At 43.4% G+C, this 20,593-nt stretch overlaps 1 protein-coding gene across 1 annotated transcript in view; it reads right to left on the minus strand.

The window, feature by feature from the left end:
- Window positions 1-20,593, minus strand: part of TRAPPC2 (trafficking protein particle complex subunit 2) — a 114,772-nt gene that overhangs the window by 63,626 nt on the left and 30,553 nt on the right. Inside the window, exon 2 of the mRNA XM_069204719.1 lies at window positions 17,697-17,821. Within this exon, the coding sequence (XP_069060820.1) occupies window positions 17,697-17,789 (93 nt within the window). The 5' untranslated portion in view covers window positions 17,790-17,821. The remainder of the gene's footprint in view (window positions 1-17,696; window positions 17,822-20,593) is intronic.

A 20,593-nucleotide genomic window follows, 5' to 3' on the forward strand; every position in this document is an offset into this window, starting at 1 on the left:
GTTCTTTTTCTCTTCTGCTTTTCAGAAGGGTAGGTTTGAATATTTCCCTAACCCTGGTTTTGGCACACGCTGTTATTGAAGATCTCAGGCTAAGTGCCCCCCCCCCCTGGTGCGCCGGTCTGGCATGGAGCAGGCCCCATAATGAAGCATGACATCCAATGGATGTGTGAGGGACTGTCCTTCTGAGTGTTGGAAGGGTTGGAGTTGAACCTGTGCCTTTATTTTTGGTGTTTAGGGACTGTGTACTCTTTTTGATGTGCTTGGGATCCTCCAAGGCCAGATCTGAGTCTATGCCTGCATGGGATGAGTTTGAGAGGCACTCTCCTGATGGTGTGCGTGACAGGCTACAGATATGACTCACAGCCGCTCAAGGTCCATCTGCCTTCTGGTCCTGCAGCCCTCCGCTGGACATGCTCCAAGGCATCATCTATGTCTGTGTGGTCAGGCAGACAATGGGAGGGGACACTGGCCAGGTCATTGCAGTGGCTTTCAATCCAGTCCCACACTACTGCCACTGTGTCAAAGAAGGGCTAACAGTCTTTCATGCTGACGTTGAGGCATGCAGAGAGCAGTAGCATAAACCGGAGGCTCAGCTCTCGGAGTGCATGTTTTGTCTACAGAAATAAGATTCTTTTGTGTTGGACCGCTAGAGCGTAGTCTGGCAAGATGGCGATGGGGTTACTGCCGACCCACAGGGAGGCAGTCAAGTGAGCTGTACATAGTAGGGTGTTGCTGTCCCTGTAGTTAAGCAGTCTCGCAACAATGGGGTGCAATGGAGTAGTCGAATGTGGGTGTTGTGCCCTCTCCAGAACAAAGAATTGATAAAGGCCCTTCAAGGCCACTATAGGGTGGAATACGTTTCAAGATAGTCCACCATGTGGTTGTTTTCGAACCCCTCAGGGAGCCCTACCACTCACATACTAGTGTGTCTGTTACGGCCCTCTGCGTCTTCTGCCTTTTTAAGTGAGTAGCTCAACCTTTCCAGTAAGGGATGCAACCTGTCTTTGTAACTCCTCTACATCTGGGTTCATACTATGGATGATATTCTCACTGGATTTTACTTTAGCCGCAAGTTTGCGGTGGTCGTCACACAGAATGTTCATGACCATCTCCGCTCATTCTATTTCAGCCTCGAGGGTCTTCCTGGTGGTATTGATGGCAGCGAGTATGCAGTACAGCTTGTAAGTGGCCACGCTTCTCACCTGGGGCCCCCTGTTCATCTTGTTCTGTCTCCTGCACTTAAGTCAGTGTGATGTCCGGACCCGATTGAGTGCACCCCCCTGGTCGATCTGGTGTGGCCCATTCTGTGAAAATTGTGGGATTTAGGCACCATGCTGGGTTCCCCTACTACCAAGTGGTTGGTCCAGGAGTGATTCACAGCCGAGTATGAGGGGCACAATGCGGTCACGGTAGCCTGTATGTCTAGGAGTTGCCATCACCAGAGGTTCTGCCTCAGTAATAGACCTTGTCCTGGGGCAATATGGGAGGAGTTGGTTAAGAGCCTGGTGTAGTCCGTTGAGGCCCCACAGGTGTAGATGCCCCCCCCGCACCTAGTAGGGATGAGGTAACAGGCCTACTCCACTGCTGTGGCCCGTGGGTTGCAAATTATGTAGTGCCCTTTGTGATACTGCCCGCCAATCCAGGAGTGATGCACCGGGCCTCTGAGAAACTGCTTTCAGACTGCCACTGGTCCACACTGAGCCAATCGGACTTTCGCTCCACCCCACTGACCGCCCCCACCTCCCCACAAGCCCCTCGCGGATCCCCAAAGTACTCAGAAGACGCTCCTGTTGGCAGATAGGCATCCGAGGAGGACAATGTGGTTCCAGTGATCTCTCCAGGTCTCTTGGGTTGCAGCTCCAAAGGTGGGTGTGGGGTTGAGGCCTCCACTCCTCCAGACTGCTGGGTTCGGGAGCCTCATTGTCTCTGCGTCACGCGCAGGAACAATGGGTCAACTAGCCTCATCCAATTTATTTTTCAGCTGCAGCAGATGGTTGCCAAAGGGGCCCATAGGTCTTGGGGATCCAATGAGTCCTGCCGATGGAGCTAAGGAGGTGCGTCACTCAACCTTGGGTGCCATGTTCTGCAGCAGCACTCCTGAGCACCACAGCAACACTGCTGGTATGAGGTCCACAGCCTTCACCTCTCTCGCAGCACCCTGGCTCCCGGAGCAGCAAATTTCACCCTCAGGTCCTTGCACCTGTCAGGGCGGCAGAGCAGTACTTAGACTAGGTGGATGGGGCACAAATTTCAGCAGGATTGCAAGTGCATGGGGTAAAGGCAGACGGAGCGCTCCAATGCATGCATCCATCCATCCATCCATTCCTGTTTCTGGTGGGGCCACGCCCGAGCAGCCTTTGTGAGCTCATAAGTTAATATCATTTTGCTTTCTTCAATCACCCCTGTATCCGCTAAATCTTCAATATTTAGCTGTGTCTGGGTTGCAGTTTAAGGCCCTGTTAATACCAGTGCTGCCATTTCAGTGTGTTATAGAAAGATTATGGGATGGAGCAGACAGCTTTCTTTAATTTCAAATACAAATAATCTTTCAGGTTTGAAAAATGCTGTCTTAAATATATCTCATATCATGGACCATTCTTACTCTCCTACAGAAGCAAACGCAAAACTATCAATCTTTAAACGTGTCTTTAAACCATAATTTATTTAAAGGGAGAACTTCAGATTTTTTTTTTGAGCTTATATCCAGAAAGATAAGAAAATGTGTTAACTTCCTCATAAAAGGCTACTAAGGAACTTGCACTGTTATTCATGTAAAACAGAACATCCTCTGCATGAGCAGAGTGTTTAACTTCAATAGAACCAAAGCGAAACTCTTCAATACTGAACTTTTGTTGTATCCTGGCTGTTTATATTTAGCTCTTTATGCTTTCAGCCACCTAGGACTGATCCAAGTCGCCTGCAGCCTCTGCACGAAGGCCTCTCTCTCCTGCAGCCTTGTGGTGAGAGAAAACCCCTCACCTGCAGTAACCACTGCACTCATCCCCCCCTCTGATCCGAGGTGGGTCACTGGTGTCAACGACATACTCCTAGGAGCTCGAGTCCACCCTAGGTCTACCACTGCCGGACTCCCCGACGATGCCTGCATCCTCAACACACAGGGCCCCCGACCACACATTCTCCCAGACGAGAAAACCAGACCCATAAGGACCCCCCTGCATTTGTTGCCCCTAGGCCCTGGAGAAAAAGACCAAAGGTGCATTTATGTCCACTAGCACCTCCAAGTCTACAACCTACCTTTTTGATGCCCTTGACTAGCTTCCAGGCCAGAGCCTGCAGCCTGTTTGTCATGAGGTTCAACTCCCAGAACCACTGGGCACCCAACGCCTTACTGAACCCCTGCACCCGGCCGCCCCAGTGCTGCCCAGTGTGACCTGATGGTATGGTTCTGATCAGTGCCCAGTACTTACCTTTGCTCTCTAAGCTGACCCCATAAGTCATTGTTAACCCTATAACTTGCTGAACATTAGTTTTCCTCCATAGAAAAACACTGAAGAACTCCAAATATTGCAATACATGTTGATTTTTGAGACTGAAAAGTATTTAAGCTTAAAAGTCTATTTAACCGATTATGAAGTTCTTGGGTTTGCAACATATATAAAAAGAACTGTTATTTTTCGAATTTTGTCTTGGATTTATTCTTTGACTGTGTCTCATTTATTGCCTCAATGGGTGCAACAAACACTTAGCACTACCCTCTGAAGCCCAATTGCTTGCCCACACTACCACAATAGAACATTAGTCCTATCTACTTTTGCCTCTGCAAACCAATTGGGGATCCACTGGACTCTCTACAGGGTGTTCCTTTTAGTGCACCATATAGAGAGCCAGCTTCCTACAATTTGTTTTATGGCAAAATAAAAAAAACTCCAATATATTTCTGTACACACTTAAACTATCCACGGGAAGAAGAGAAGTTAAATTCCTTGTTTTTATTGACAATTCTCTCAGGCAACTCAGATTTTTGGCACAGGATTTGCCTTTTTATGGTCCTCTGATTTGGTTGAAGAAGTTTTTCCCCTTTGTCCATTTTAAAAAAAATGTGTGCACTGTTTCAAACTAATATGCTTCACCCATTTTGTACAATAAATGAAAAAAAGTTGTGCAGACACAGATGTGTGGCTAATGCAATTCTATGAAAATGAGTGGATTATTTTGCTCAACTAGAGAACAAGTATAACCTACCAAAATTGTGTTGCAGTAATATCATAGATTAAATGAATCCATTTCTAATTCTTTACATAATGATGCTATAGCCAAATTGGCACTTTGCAGAATGGCACTTATTTATATAATTTCAATTTACCCCCGAAAACATTGGCAATGTATGCGTTATTGAATGTTTCTACGGTTGGTAATGTTAAGTGCAAAATAGAGACAACAGGAGATATAGCTTAAAAAAAATCTTTCACCTTTAATTTGGAGTAAAATATCGACAAAGATTAGGTCTACCTCATGTGCTGCCAAAAGTACTCAAACTATATTTACAAATCAAGCATCTGTTTGCTCCAGTTTCTGTTAATAAATGTAATACTCCAATCTCTATTTCTTGGTGATCATGCTAATTTTCTCCTAGTACTTTTATTTTTGATCTTTGGGTGAAGTTTAGTTCAGCCCTTTTAGAAACTGATTTTGGGAAAATATTAATGTTATATTACAAATCAAAGCTCCTCTATCTTTGCAAAAATATGTTTTGGGAAGCATATCAGATAATTTACCTTTCATTGGAAGAGATTGAAAATCATATCTATGTACAGCAAAGTTCACTGAATTAGAAAGTAAATTCCAAACTTTCTTTTATTATGTGGTGCTATTTGAAATGTTATGCACATAAAATTATTTGTATTTATTGTTCTTCACCCTAGTTATTCATGAATAATAATAGACCATGGTTAACTTTGACAAAATACTTCACAAAAACACCTAGGTCTCCAGATTATTTTACAACAGCAAATGATGTGGCTAAACCTCCTTGAAAACATTGTTATGATATGTGAGCTCCATCTATGATTAAGAAAGAATTTTATTTTTGTTTCATTACATTGATCGCTGTAAATATTGCATTTTATTACATTTGCATTTTTAATGCCACTTTTTCCCCTGTCTTCTTCACTGTTTTCTGATTTTTTTTCTTCTTCCTCTTCCCATCTTTTGCGTATCTTCATGTTTAAGCTATCCTTTCATTCTCATATTAGGATATTACATTATAATGTATTTTGTTCATATTTTTCTAAATCATATTATTGTTTTTTCTTGCCATTATTAGTGATGGTTTTATTTGTTGTATTGGTTTTCCTTAATTAAATAAAATGTAACTAACATACACCTAAACAATGTAATGGCATAAAACCTGTCCAGATGTGCACCTAAACAATGTAATGTGCAGAGTATAAAATTTTATTTATTAGCATTGTTGAAGGAGGAGGTTGTTCTCACACGTTTAACTTTGCCACATTCATTCAGATTTGTTATTCGGTGCCAGTCAGTTAGCATGTTAAGACCATTCCTGGTATCTTAGGTTGTATTTAAGACAAACTGCATCAATGCCCATAGCAAATAAATCAAAGCTTTCAAGACCCTCTGCATTTACATTTGACCCTTCTTTACAGATTTCTACAAAACTTGAAATGCCAACACTGGTATCAAGGGTAACAGCTTGCCAAATTTCATAGAGATTTTTCAACTGGCATCCAAGTTATTCACAAACAATTACTTTTTTGACCCACTTCTTTAACTCTTTCCTTTGGTGAATGAGTTGCATGACATGAGTGCACAGTCCTATTTTCAGTGTTTAGTTTTTGGGGTGATTTCAGTGGTGTTTCCTTAGCATTTTCGAAAACATTTGAAATTAGTGCTTATCAGTGTTTATTCAGCTGCCTAACCCTCAAAATAGATAAAGACTGTTTTCCAGTGTTTACAAAACACATTTTTGCAGTGATTGTTATAGAGCATATATTTAATTTAGAGAAGACTCAATGCAGGGTATGTATTGGTGTCCAAAGGACTTATATTAGGCTGTTTTAAGCACAGGAAAATCTGTGTATTGCACTCACACCTCATCACCTCTGGCACTCACTCTGCCAGGACTCTGTCTGGTTTCCAGGACCATTAGTGGATTAAAAAAGTAAGAGTACTATATTCCGATTTTTTTAATGAACAAATTCCTGGACACAATTGGGCATCATTCATCTACTCCCACCTAACTCTTACTTAATATTGTAGAGACAGTCAACACTGCCAACAGCATGGTAGTTTGGGAAACAATTAACATTTTGAATTACACCAGATTAATCTGTAACTCTGCATTCTAAGAAATATCGAACAATATTTTAGTGACACCCCTAACCAATAAAGCTAAAGCAGAATAATCTTATATCAGTCTTTTTTGCTGCTACTTTGCAGAGAAAAAGTTACATTTTGTTTTAGCCCTTACATAAAGAAATAAAAAAATGGCTCATTCTCTCTCACTTTCCTTCCTTTCTTTCAATGGCATTTTGGTTTGTACACAGATGAGGGCAGTTTCCTTTTGGGTGGGGTTTTATCAGTTATTACAGGTATAAAGCTAAAACTGGATAGCCTATTCATGAGATTCTGAGAGTGAGCTAAACAAGGTAAGTTCCAGACACATTTCTGAAGATAGGTCAAAACGGAGCTATGGTTAAGAGCAAATCAAATACACATTTTCAACTATCAAGCTATCCATATGTTTAACTCGTCCAAGTACCATCAACATCTTTTTATAATTGAAAATCTTAAACAGTACGGAATAGATCTACAAGAAACAGAAAAGAGAATCTATTCCTAGGACTGTTATAATTTCATGACAAGGTTTGTATACTACTGTTCAGCCGGGTCAGTGAAAAAAAAATCCTAATGGCCCTAAAATCGATAATGTTCCTGTTTTTTGACAGTCCCTTACTCATCCAGCAAACCCTTCCCACCATGACAAATATTAATGAAACATAACAGAGAAACTTGGCCGATTGCACTAATTGTGTTCCAAATTCTATAAAGACACATCAAATGCCCTTAATGTTTTTAGCAAAGCACAACAACCCGTTCCAATTATAAGTGAAACTTAACCATAACTATCATCAACTCTATGATAGATAAAATATAGACTACAAAAGAAATGTTAGGAGTGAATTAGGATTAGTTCATATTTAGTGATTGTGCCACAAAGCCCAAAAAAAAACTAAATTTGAAAGCTATCATCACTAATCTTCTACCCTCACCACACAAACTCAAACCTCAGCTATCCATCACTTCTGAACAGTAGAAATGAGATGTGAATAAAGAGCCTGAACGTGGTTATTAGTGTGTAAACCTCTGCATGACTATGTGATTTACATACCTGCTACCAGAAATTATAATTATGGAATGGTATTTATTTTGAGATGGAATGCATTTTTTATTTTAATAACGTATATTGCGGAATTGTTGGCTGTTATGGTATTGATGTGTTATTGGTGGTTATAAATGGTTCTGTATATGCTAGTTATGATATTACTTTGTGTACGTTGATTCTACAGACTTTTGTTGTTTAGAACTTGGTTTCCATTTATATTCAAGGATAATACTTGGACCCTGTTTTGGGTGCCTAGAAGCAAAGTGTTAGAGCATTTAGCAAATGCTGTAAAAAATGCTATTTGAGCAAAACTCCAGTCTTGGAGGATTGCTGTAAACTTTTGCCATTTATAACTCATGTGTAGCTTTCTTGAAGAAATTTCCTGACGGCATATGCATTCACATGCTGCACATCAGGTAGATTTAAGGCCTTAATTACAAGATTCATGGCTTTCAACCGGAGGCATGGGCTCAGAGCTTCAAAAGATAGAGTTCTTAACCTTCTGCCACCTTGCTTGCTTGGATAGTAGGTATGTTTCGGTATTGTCCGTGTGACTAGAATTCTTTGGCTCTTGAATGAGATACATAAAGCCTGGAAAAGGTTGCCTGCACACCCCTAAGTTCTGCTAAGTTTAATTGGTAGGTCATTCCTTTTCCCAAAAATGTGGATTGTCTCTGAAAGGGCTCCTTAGGTGCACCTTAGCTTGTGAAATAAAAGTCTAATATCAATGCCCTGACTGAAGTCTATTGGATAAATGTGGTGAATACTGAATCGCTATTTGAGACAGTTGCAGGGTGTTGTCCCAGTGATGAAATTGTAGTTCAGCTGCTCCTCAAAACATAATTAGAGAGGTCTCATAAGTAATCTCTGTATTCAAAAATGAAGATTCAACACCCTATGGACTCCAGGAGAGATAGAAGTTGATGGCCCATGGGATAAGGTCCTGCACAACGAATGCAACATTTCTCTTGAATACAGAAATCTCTCCTCCAAATGAACATGTTTTTCTCCACTATGTTCAGAGGTGTTTTTCAACCACTTGTCTAGGTAAGGATAAATTAATTTTCAACTCTTCCTGAAGTGAGCAGCCACTATCAACTTGCCTGTGAAGTTCACCAGAGGTCAAACAAAAGGACTTTTCAATGATAATTAATAATGCTATATTTTAAGAATGTGAACTTCCAAAACTTTTAGAAAATGAGTATGAGGAAGTGGACGTTTTGCGGATCAATGGCACACATTAGAGCTTTTACTTTAGTGGCACAAATTCCTTCCACAGTACAATTTAGTGTGAGTGTATTTAGGGCACTGGTTGCATGTTTGTTGTATTTCTGTGTTCTCTTTCCTCGTACCCCATTCTCTTCCTCTTCTAGGATTCAATAAAGCCAGCTTCTCCATATTACTCAATTTCCCTCTGGAGCTTGGTCAGGGCTGTATACCCGCTGCCAGGGCCATCCATGTAAAAAGTCCTCTGTTAAGGACCCTCCAGCTCAGGGAAGTTAACCTGTGCCTGCATCCGGAAGCAATGGTGTGGTCTGATCTCAAAGGGTTTCCCCTCAAGGCCATTCATCCTCTTCATGAATGACAAGAAAGAAGTGCACTGGGTGTCAGAATCCATGCCAAATGGAAAATGCACCAAAACAGACTTGGTATTGTTGCTGCTTAATGGTGGAATTCGTGCATGTACTGCCTTTTTGGGCACATCAGTGTTACTTTGTTCGTATGAGTTGCAGGTTTCCTTTCTACTTTCTTGCCTCAAATTGTTGACTTAATTGTTAAAGCCTATTAGGGACAGGAAGAACCCTGGTTAGAAATTCTGCCCCTTCATGCAGATTATCATCATATTCACCACAACACGTTTTTGGTTTGCCACCATCTTTCTCCAATAGGTTTCCCTAGCTGAACATAAAGGTGCCATGTTTGCTGATATGTAAATCTGTATTTGTCTATAAAAGAATTAAACTATGGGCTTCACATATACTATTACTTGTACAGTGATGTGAAAAAGAAAGTATGCCCTCTTAAGATTCTATAGTTTTACATATTAAGACATGTTTGGCCATCTAGTTATCACCAAGTCCTAATAGTAGACAACCTCAACCTTGTGTGCCAAATATCACGCACAATTTCACTTTGTAATAATGGTGATTTAGGAATATATCTAGCTTTCTTTAGCAGCAATAACTTGAATTAAATGTTTTCTGTAAGAGTTTATGAGTTTCTCATTTCACCTGGGAGAACTATGACCCGCTCCTAGTTACATAACTGCTTGATGTTTCAGAGCATTTGTCTATGCAAAACTTATCTGTAGTTACTGGCAAAAGACCAGGGAGTGAGGTCTGGACCTTGACATGGACATTCCAAAATCCTGAATATTTTCATTTTCAGCCATGCAGTCATACATTTAGTGATGTTTTCGATCACTGGTCTGTTGCATTACCCGCTTTCAGCTAAGTTATTACTGTTGAACAGATGGCCTAACACTTTTATATGGAGTATGCAGCTACAGTTATGACTTCAGGTAGACCAAGGTTCTACAGCTGCAAGGTAGACCAAAATTATCACCACTCCCCCACCAGGCTCGACAGTTGGTATCTGGTTCCAACGGGGATACATAATTTGATTCGACAAACATTTTGTTGTGCATTACAGCTAAACTAGTCTACTTCGGTCACCTATGGCCAGAGGACATTTTTTCCAGAAGCTATGGGGTTTTGCAAAACCCAAGCAGCAATGTAAGTCTTGGTGAGCAGGGGTTTTCTCCTGGCTACCCATCTATGAAAGACATACTTATTCAATCTTATCCTAATGGTAGAGTAAGATCCTAAAATTTACTGTACTGACAGAGGCCTGTAGACCCCAAGAGTTCTTTATGATCTATGGGACCATCATATGGTGTGATTTTGCTTGGATGCTCACTCCTGGTTAGGTTGTCATTGTTATGAAGTCCATCATTCCACAATGTGGAGACTATTTACAAGTGAAGACAGTTCAAGACAAAGAAAGTCACACATGTTGTGCCATAGCTAGGATGTCTGGCTACAAATCTGAATTCACCAGACCAAACTCACAAAAAGTCTGACTTTATATACAAGAGGAAGCACTTCCTAATGATCAGGTGATCTTGGTCACTTGTTAGCAGCACATGATTTTAATTATCTTTTTAACTGACAGTAGAAAGGGAGCTTGTACTTTTTCACATAAGGCTAATGATGACAGAGGGAAATTGCTCCATTATTTGTAACATGAGGTTTGAGTTATCTACTGTCAGGACTTGGTGAGGTCTAGATAAACGTCAGAAATATATCAATATTTAAACCTCTAGTCTCCTAGAAAAGTCTTCTTCTTTTTTTGCCTTACTGCAGCTTAACAGTTGCTCCATGGGATAGGACCCGATCGCTCATGGGTGGACTCCATACAATATTTTACAGCAGGCTTACCACTTAATCCTGGAGTTTGGCATTCTTCTGCACTTGGGCACATGCTTGTGGCGTGTCACTGCTGGCTTAACAGAGCCTCCAGGTGTTTGTGCTTATATTGCATGTGTGTGGACTCTGCATAATGCTTGGGTAGTTACTTAAAAGTACATCCCAGAGGTTAGGCTTCTTAAGTGCCTAGGTGGATGCCACACACTGTGGTACTGCAGTCCTAACACCGTCTTCAGATGTTTACGCTTTTACTGTGCCTGGGTGGACTCTCTCCAGAATTACATAGGGGACTAAACAATGCCTCCTAAGATTGGACTTATATTGTACCTGGGCGGATTCCACAGTGTTTGACTGCTGGCTTAACAGTGCCTCCTTATGGGGGATGGGCATGTCCTATTGCTCCTGGGTGGGATCCACACAATATTTTACTGGTTGTTTAACAGGGCTTCTATTGCACCAGGGTAGACTCCATATAATGTATTACTGCTGCCTTAACAGTACAGTCAGGTGTTTAGGCTTCTATTGCTCCTGAGTGGACTCCAAACTGTTTTCCACTGCTAGCTTAACAGTGGCCTCAGGGGTTGTGTTTCTATGGAGCCACGGTAAATTACTTATAATATATAACTGGTACCTTGATTTTTCCTCCATGAGTTTGAGCTTTTATTGTGCCTGGGTGCTCACCATAGGTTTTACTGGTGGCTTAACAGTGCATCCTTCAAGCCTCAGAACATTCTGCAACACTTTGTTTAGTGGAGGGTGGTCCGACCCAGTGTACAGGTTGAACTGACTGAGATGGGCTTTGATGCTGGGCTGGGGATGCTCTACTGCACCCCCATTGCCCATACACTCACTAAGGTAACCAGAATAGTATTTCCCTGCTGGTGTGCTGCTCTTTGACACACGGGGTGGGACTCCAAATATACGATGCAGACCCTCTTGTGGAGGGACCCTGGTTAAGAGAGACAGCCGGCCTACAAGGCTTTCAACAATGGGTATTGTTAAGCATCTCCTTACTGGGAGATGTCTGTTCTGGCAAACTCATGCACTCTTTTCAAGAGCTTCACTCGACCTATGCCCTATCACCCACTCAATTCCATAAGTATCTCCAACTAAGACATGCCCTGAGGGTGCCCATTCCTTCGACATGGAGCTCCCTTAACATATTTCCCTAGAGGCTAAGCTCCAGATGGTTGTGTTTCTTAAGGGGAGGATCTCTCAAATCTATCACTCTCTTGTCATCAACACCCCAGACAATTTTGATTAGTTGCGATCTCAGTGGGAATAATAGGTGGGGCTCTTGGAAGATGATAACTGGCACATGCCAAACTGCCCCGTACTATGACCATCTCCTCTAAATTAGGAATGGTACAAGTATATTACCTTCATTGTGCCAACCTCACCCCTGGACAGCTCTATTGAGCCGGTCTCCTCCCTACTCCTGCATGTTTGAGATGCACCCATGTCCCTGCAGACTTCCACCATACGCTATGGACATGCCCTTTTAGTGCTATTTACTGGGGTGACGTAATTCGGACACTCTCACAAGTGTTTGCGTGGGAGGTGGAGTTGTGCCCGAAGATTGTTTTACTGTAGATTTTTTAAGATATAGGGGGCACAAGAGCCAAAAAAACACTGATCGGAATCACCACAATTTTTACAAAATATGATGTGGTCCAGGGATTGAAAAGACCCACACCGCCCTCATTGGCTCAATGGTTCCAGGGAGTGGGTTGGTGTGCACAACAGGAGAAGCTGATATGTGAAGCTTGGGGCTGCCAGAGTAAACACCAAAATATGAAGAAAGTGGTGGGACCACTTTGGACTTGGGGGCTTGCAGGAATGAGCAAGTTACTTTACTTCAGTAATGCATTATCTGCTAGAGACTCCACTGAGCTGTAGATTCCTTACCTTTGAATTTACCCAGGCATTCGACTAGATCCGGAAAGGTTTGCTCAAACAAACTGCTGCGAGTGCCATCAGGTGGCTCCATTCAGCTGAACGTGGCGTTGTTGGTGCCAGAAGTTACGTTGCAGTCACCTATATAGGAGCCACCCAGGCTTGCGGGCATCAGTTACTTTAATCACGACTTTCCACGCCAGGAGTGCAGAGCCATGACAAGAACTGGTGCATATGTGTGTCCAAACTAGGGCCATGAAAGGAGACAACCCTGACTCTAACATGGGTGAGTGTAAGGAATCTGCAGCTAGGTAGAGTCTCTACCAAAATAGTGCGCTACCAAAGGTAAGTAGCCTGTTCATCTGATGGAGACTGCTAGCTGCAGATTCCTTACCTTTGAATAGATACCTGAGCCATATCATCCTGGCAGTGGGCTTCGGATAAATGGTCTAAACCAGAAAGTCCTGCAGAACCAAACAAGCAAAATGCCCGTCCCTGCAGACCAGAGTGTCCAGGCAGTAGTGCTTGGCAACTGTGTGCAGAGATGCCCACTTTGCTGCCTGTCAGATTTCCAGGACTGGGACTCCACATGCTAGCACTGTGGTCACAGCTTTTCCACTGGTGGAATGGGCTCTTAAGCCCTCAGGAGGCTGCCTTTTAGCCAGGGCGTAGCAGATCTTTATACAGAGAATGACTTGGCGCAGAATGGTTCGTTTCTGCACTGCCCAACCTTCCTTTGCACTCACATATCCCACAAAGAGTTGGTCGTCCACCAATAACTCTTTTGTGCGGTCAAAGTAGAACGAAAACGCTCTTTTTGGGACCAGCTGGTGGAGTCATTCCTCTTCCCTGGAGGGATGCGGGGGAGCAAAGAAGGTGGGCAGGGGGACAGTCTGTCCCAAATGAAATGGGGTCACCACCTTTGGAAGGAAGGAGGCACAGGAGCAAATCACTACCAGGTCAGGAAATACTGTGAGATGTGAAGGCTTGGATGACAAGGCCTTCAGCTTACTCACCCTCCGGACAAATGTGATTTCCACTAGAAGACTGTCTTGATGGTAAGCAACCGGAGGGATCAATTGTGCAGTGGCTTGAAGGAAGCACACATAAGGTATGTGAGAACTAGATTAAGATTCTACTGAGGCATACTAAAAGGCGTAGGGGGAAACATATGTACAAGCTCTTTTAGAAACCTATTTATAATAGGGGACTTAAATGAAGAGGGTTGGTCAGACAGCTGCAGAAAAGCTCAGAGAGCAGACAGATAGCCCTGGAGAGTGCCCAGAGCAGAGCCCTGCTGGGCAAGAGACAGAATGCAAACAAGAACATCAGAGAGAGAAGCAAAAAGAGGATCTAAAGACTTCTCTGTACAATATTTTACAAATCTTTGCCAACGGCAGGCATAAGCCATTTTTGTGGCGGAAAGCCTGGCTGCTAAAATACCATTACAGACTTCGGGTGGAAGGTCAAAAACTGTCAACTGCCACCGCTTTATCTCCAGGCATGAAGACGTAGAGTTGACAGGTTCAGGTGGAGAACCCTCTCCTGCTGCTACGACACTAGATCTCCAGAAGGCGCAGCCTGATTGGAGGATCGATGCTTAATTTCAGAAGCTCAGTGCCCAGTCCGGGACCAAAAGGTTTACTTGGGCCTGATCGTTTGTTATCTTCTTGAGAACTCTAGGCAGGAGTAGTATAGGTGGAAAAGCGTACAGGAGGCCCAAGCTCCACTCGTGACAAAAAGCGTTGCAGAGCGATTGCCTCCTTGTACTCTCCAACATGCAATACTGCTAACATTGCACATTCTCTTCGGAGGTGAACCAAGGCTCTCGCAACTGCTGAAAGAGATCTTGTATCACCTCCAGATGGAGGCGCTGCTCGTGAACCACTAGGCATTGATGGCTGAGTATGTGCGCCCTGGCGTTCAGAGAATCCTGCCAGGGTTGTTCCAGCTATGTCCAGAGAAGCAAGGCCTATTGACAAACGGTCCATGACTCCACCCTGCCCTGCTTCGTGCAGTACCACATTGCGGTAGTGCTGCCCATGAACACCTGCACTAAAATTCCCTAGACAGAGGGAAGATATGGTTTCAGTGCTAGCCGGATTGTACATAACTCCAACAAACTGATGTGGAGTCCGCATTCCGCCGGGGACCAGAGCCCTCTGATCTCCACTTCTCCCAGATGGCCGCCCCATGCCAGAAGAGATGCATGTCACTACTGTGCGATCTGGTTGGTGAAGGAAGAGGAGTCTGCCTCTGACCCAATCACGATTTATGATCCCAGATTATTCACTGTTTCCGCCGAGGTCTGGACCATGTTGGAGAGATTTCCCTGAGGCTGCGCTCACTTGAACTTCAGGCCCCACTGCACAGCCTGCATACGCCATCTGGCATGATTTACCAGCAGCATGCAAGAGGCCTTTAGGCCCAGCAGCCTCAAAGTCAGTCTAACCTAAACCCAAGATAGAGGCCGAAACAACATTATCACAGCCTGAATATCTTGGACTCACTGCTCGGGAGGATAAGCCCAAAACTGCACCACCTCCAGAACAGCTCCTATGAAAGAGTGTCTGAGAGGGAGTCAGGTGTGACCTCTGCACGTTTGTAGTAAACCCCAGCAAATTCTGAATGTTCGCTGTATTCTGGAGGTGGGAAACAACTGCCTGGGACAACTCCGCCCTCAACAGCCAGTCATTGAGGTAGGAGGAAGACTGAAACCCTGCCATCACCTTAGTGACCAGGCAAGGGGTACCGGTAAAGCCAAATGGCAGCACAGTGAATTGAAAGGGTTTGTGGCCTACCTTGAACCACAGGCAACACCTGTGGGCTGGCAGGATGGGAATATGAAAATACACATCCTTTAAGTCCAGCTCTACCAACCAGTCTTCTAGGTCTTGGGCAGTCATGAGCATCTTGAACGTGTCTTTCCTGAGGAAGAGATTTACGGTCTGTAGGTCTAGAATAGGGCGAAGACCCTTGTTCTTTTTGGATATCAGAAAGTAGCGGGTATAACGACTGCTTACTTCTGCTATCGGAACCCTTTCTATGGCTCCCTTGGCCACGACAGCATAACTTCCTCTCCTCAAGCCGTTTGAATGAGGACAGGATTGGAAAGGCAGGGCACAGCCCTTCTGAATGGTCTGTCTGCAGTACCCATGCGTCCGATGTAAGGGACTGCCAGTGAAAGAGATGATGGTGAATTTTCCCTCCAACTGGGCAAGCGTCGTCCTGCAGAACCAAATAGGAGGGCTTTGAGGCTGCAGCTGTGGCGGGGGATGGAGGGGGGGGGGGATGGGTGGCGACTACTTCCGGCTTCCAGACCCTCTAGTTCTGAAGGCACCACACCCATGTCCTTGCGTAGCCTGGGGAGGTTGCGTAGGATGGTGGCTGGCATAGAGCTGGTGCAGTGCTTTGCCCCTTCCGTAGCCACGAAAGGCAGATGGTGGATGAGGGGGTCGCTGTGAGGCCCAAGGACATTGCCATAGCCAAGGGGTCCCTAAAGTGCTCCAGCACCAAGTCTGCCTTCTCGACAAACAAGTGAGTCCCATCGAAGGGTATGTCCATAAGGTTTGCCTGGACATCCTCCGAAACACCAGATGTTCTCATCCAAGCATGGCACCATAAGGCCACCGTCGACGCAACCGCTCTGCCCAGTGAGTCAGTGGCCCCTCCCACTCTTCCCCAGGCCTGGCTGTGAAAAATAAGGCTCAGGGAACAATTTGGCACCTGTGGGCACTGTTATCGGCACCGTGCGACACCGTTCTGGTCCTGGACTGTCAGGAATCAGAATGGGGATGGTGCCGCTGGCGGACACCGGCGACGGGACAGATGTCAGAAAAGGTCGCCTGGGTACGACCGGTCCAGAATCGGATCTGTGACACTCGATCAGAGCCCAGGCCGAAGCCACCGGTGCTGAACCTGATGGGGCATCCGACCCTGCGGGGCCCGAAGGCGCACCAGAGAGGTAGGCCCACTCAAATACGCAGCGCATGGCGCGTAAAATTATTTTATTTGAGCGGGTGTCAATCCTACTCCCGGAAATGGGGGGAGGCATTGAGTTAAACTGGCCAACGGCTCTGCAGAACCGTGCTGGGAACGCTGATGTTCCCTGCTCATCTCATCAGCCAACGGATGAGGTGAAGTCAAAGTCCTCTTGGACTTCCTCTTTTTGTGTCTCTTCCCCAAGTGTCCAGAGGTCCTACAGCGTGACGAAGAGGACTTGGGGCTCCTGAAGCGGTCCTGTGACCTCCTTCACGACCGGGACTGGGGCCTCCAAGGAGTTGTGTGTGGGTGTCAGTGAGAGCTGGTCTGCAAGCAGCAAAGCCTTCGGCACCATGGCCCAGCAGTCCTAGCACCACTTGGAGTTGTGGTCGTGCTCGAGTCACCAGAAGCAGATAAGGTGAGGAACTGTAACTGACAAGGTGTGGTGACAGGTGCCACACCATTTGAACCCTACCTTCTTAGATGACATTCAACACACAAACAAGAAAAATCTTCAACAAAACGTAGAAAAAAATCCTATCAAAAAGTGACAGAAGGGTAGCTCTCTCCGAATTTGTACTAACTAGTGCAGAAGGAAAACAACTGATTCTTGCGCACCTCGGTGACGCCTTTATAGGTGACAGTGATGTCACTTTCGGTGTCAATGACATCGACAACTCCACGCGGAGCCAAACGAAGCCACCCGACATCACACACAGAGAGGTATTGCTTGAGCAAAAGTTTCTGGATCCAGTCTGACTCCTGGGAAAAACAAAAAAATCAAAAGGCAACGAATCTGCAGCTATAAGTCTCTATCAGATGCCGTTTGTAAGGGCCAAGGGAGAACTCTATCTCTGTTGAGTTGTGATTTGAACCTTTAACTGCGATATGCTAATTATAATTGTTTTGGTGGCTAAGCATGGCAGTTTGTAGCCTATGTTTTGTTATGCAAAAACAATAAAACATTTTACAAACTGCAAAATACTAGATGTACGTTTCCACATATTTTCTATGAATCTACTTACCTTCGATTCCACTTTCCCAGGTGGCAAAAATTCCATTTCAAACACTGGATTATCATGATGACCAACAATTACGAAGTAGAAACTCCCAGACATTGTTGTGGGGGGATGTGTTTCAGCCACTTATACTGGTGTGAAAAAAAAGACACCATAAACATTTTTCAATGTGTTTTGATGCATAAAAGATATCTTCACATAGTAAGTACAGCATGTAAGAATGCCAGCTAAATAAACATGGCAATATCTACCGCCAATGGTCTTTATTCCCTTTTCTTTGTTGATCAAAATGACCTTAAATCTCTCAACTAACATCAAGAAAGTTTGTATTCCTCTCAGCCTCGGTGATCTATGGAGTCCAGCAGATCTAGACTATTTTATCCCACATCTAATATTCAGGTAAAACCTCTTCAAGACTTGTTTTATCAGCGTATTATATATCAATCAATGCTTAAGACTTCAACATTGCAAGAAGACAAGAAACCTTTATTCAAAAAATACTCACCTTCTACACTTATATCGGTTTTCCAAACATGGATACCACTGAACTATTTGAGCATTAGTGCATTCCAACAAAGTTGTTACTTTTATGGTGATTCGTATGCTCCTAAACGATCTCTTAATTACCAACAAATGAAAGCCATCACCAAGTGTTGATACCGGGAATTTTTTCTTTAAAAACTATTGAAAATTAAATTCTGCAGGGCCTGCTCCCATTGAACGAGTTCCATACACTTGTTTATGGTAAAGAATTATCCAACATTCATCCAAGTTCCATTTTCAAAAGTCAGTTAGTTAACTGAAATGTTCTTCTCTACTACTCAGGCACATACAGCACAGCTGTCCATTTCATAATAAGGGGAAGGCTGAAAGAAATAGGTGTGTAAATAACTGTCCTAGAGTGGATCCTATTCTTTCCCCATACCTCCAGCCAATGAGTGCATATTGGGTCAGTGGAATTATCTAAACACACAATGGTATGCAGCTTAGCAAACAGGTCACTCTACTGCTATTCAACATTTGTGTGTGCCTTCGGGTAGCTTTTACAACAGTACACACAACACCACCTCTGGCTGTAAAATAAACCACGTAATAAGGCCAACTCCACCTCATGACTAGAACTTATGTCCCAACCAATGAATTAAAGATTCCGCTGAATGAATACATACAAAGCTGTGTGAGAATCTGGTCCTTTGCAAGCACAGATATACTCACTAAAACCTGCTCAAAGCAATACTGTTTGCTGTATAATTGGCCTCCAACCTAGAAATGTCTTGACCCAGCTTGTTGACTGCAAGAAACCTTGGAGCTCTCTTTAGCACCGAGCTCTTGTGCATGCTGAAAATCAATGCAATAGTCAATCCCATTAAATGTCAGCTCTACATACTTCAAGAACATCCTCCCACTCTTCCAGGCAGACCACATGTGAATGACCAGAGCACTGGTTAGGGACCGTGTACACAATTGTGACATTGTGTTTATATTGTTCTACCAAAGAAACCCATCAAAAAGCTGCAAATCAGACAGCAAGACTATGCTTTGCTTTCTGAAAGGAAGACCATTGAAGAACAGTGTCAGATGCACGTCAATGTCTCCCTGCAGATGCAAGGGTCTAATCCATGTTCTACTGCAGTGTGCATAGCAAAGGTCCTAGTTATTTTTAGAAACTGAATCAGTTTGTCCTCATATCCGTGAGATATCCCAATTTGCTCATGTAATGTATTTCATTACTGACCTCATTTAAATACATAAATAAATTATTGGAATTGTACATGTATTAATGCATTGGTATAAACAGTATAATGAATATAGCTCTCTTTAATTAAAGTATTACAAGTTGATGAGCAATGATGTCCCTACTTTGTTTGCTCTGAGGTAAAAACTGTATTGAGACCACTGTCTTGTCTTGATGATGGTCCTAAGGACAAGTTACAAAGGAGCCGAAATGTCAACATTTTTATGTACATGTAGAAAGTCAAAATGTGTAACCGGATGTCCAGGAGAAGTTTCAATATATATGTTGAGTCCTATATTGTATGTTTTTTTGTAAGGTAGCATGTCTTGTGAATTATTTTACATGAATGTGACATCGCTTCTCATTGCTATTAGTGTAACACGTACAAGTACAAAAATTAATTTTAAAAAAAGTTTGCAAAATAATAAACCATTGTTGAGATTTGTATAAATGTAATGTGTATTATAATATATTTGGTTTCTATCCAAGAGCAACATTGTTTGTAATTAAAGAAATCATCAGGCATACAAACCGGCTCTGGTTGAGATCTTTATGTGTGAATATTTCCAAATCAGCACACTCTCAACCCGTTATCACCTTCCTGTGTCTTCACCCACAGTGATGGCATGAACAATCAGTCTATCTTTTCCATAGCACATCAATGTCACAAACCTGTCCCTAGTGTCTACCTATTTAGCAACTAATTTCTCTTTCACAATTACTACAATCAGAACAGCTTTAACTACATTACTCACAAGCCAGCTACTCCATTCCTAGACTTCAATAACCTTCAACCACAATCTGCTCTACTCTTTCAATTAATCAGCATATCATCTGCAGAGACTATTCTTAGAATTAATTCTGGAAACCCCTCCATAGCTCATCTAGAACCTTTCAGCTCACAAACTATATAAGCCCTTGCTTTAGTCTCCAAATGCATCCCAGCTTACCTACTTCATTCATTCCTTCATCCCCTCACATCTGGTATCTATCCTTCATGGTCAAATCAGCTGTTGTACTACCATTATTTGAACTTTATAGACTAATACCGAAAATATTCAATTTACCAATTTGAACCCCATTGATACGCCCAAACTCCAGCTAGCAGTGTCCAGATACACATCTCATTTTCTTCTAGGTCCATTTCTCTGGAAATCCCTGCACTATG

This window comes from Pleurodeles waltl, chromosome 8 (genome assembly GCF_031143425.1).
Source record: "Pleurodeles waltl isolate 20211129_DDA chromosome 8, aPleWal1.hap1.20221129, whole genome shotgun sequence".
Classification (NCBI taxonomy): Eukaryota; Metazoa; Chordata; class Amphibia; order Caudata; family Salamandridae; genus Pleurodeles; species Pleurodeles waltl.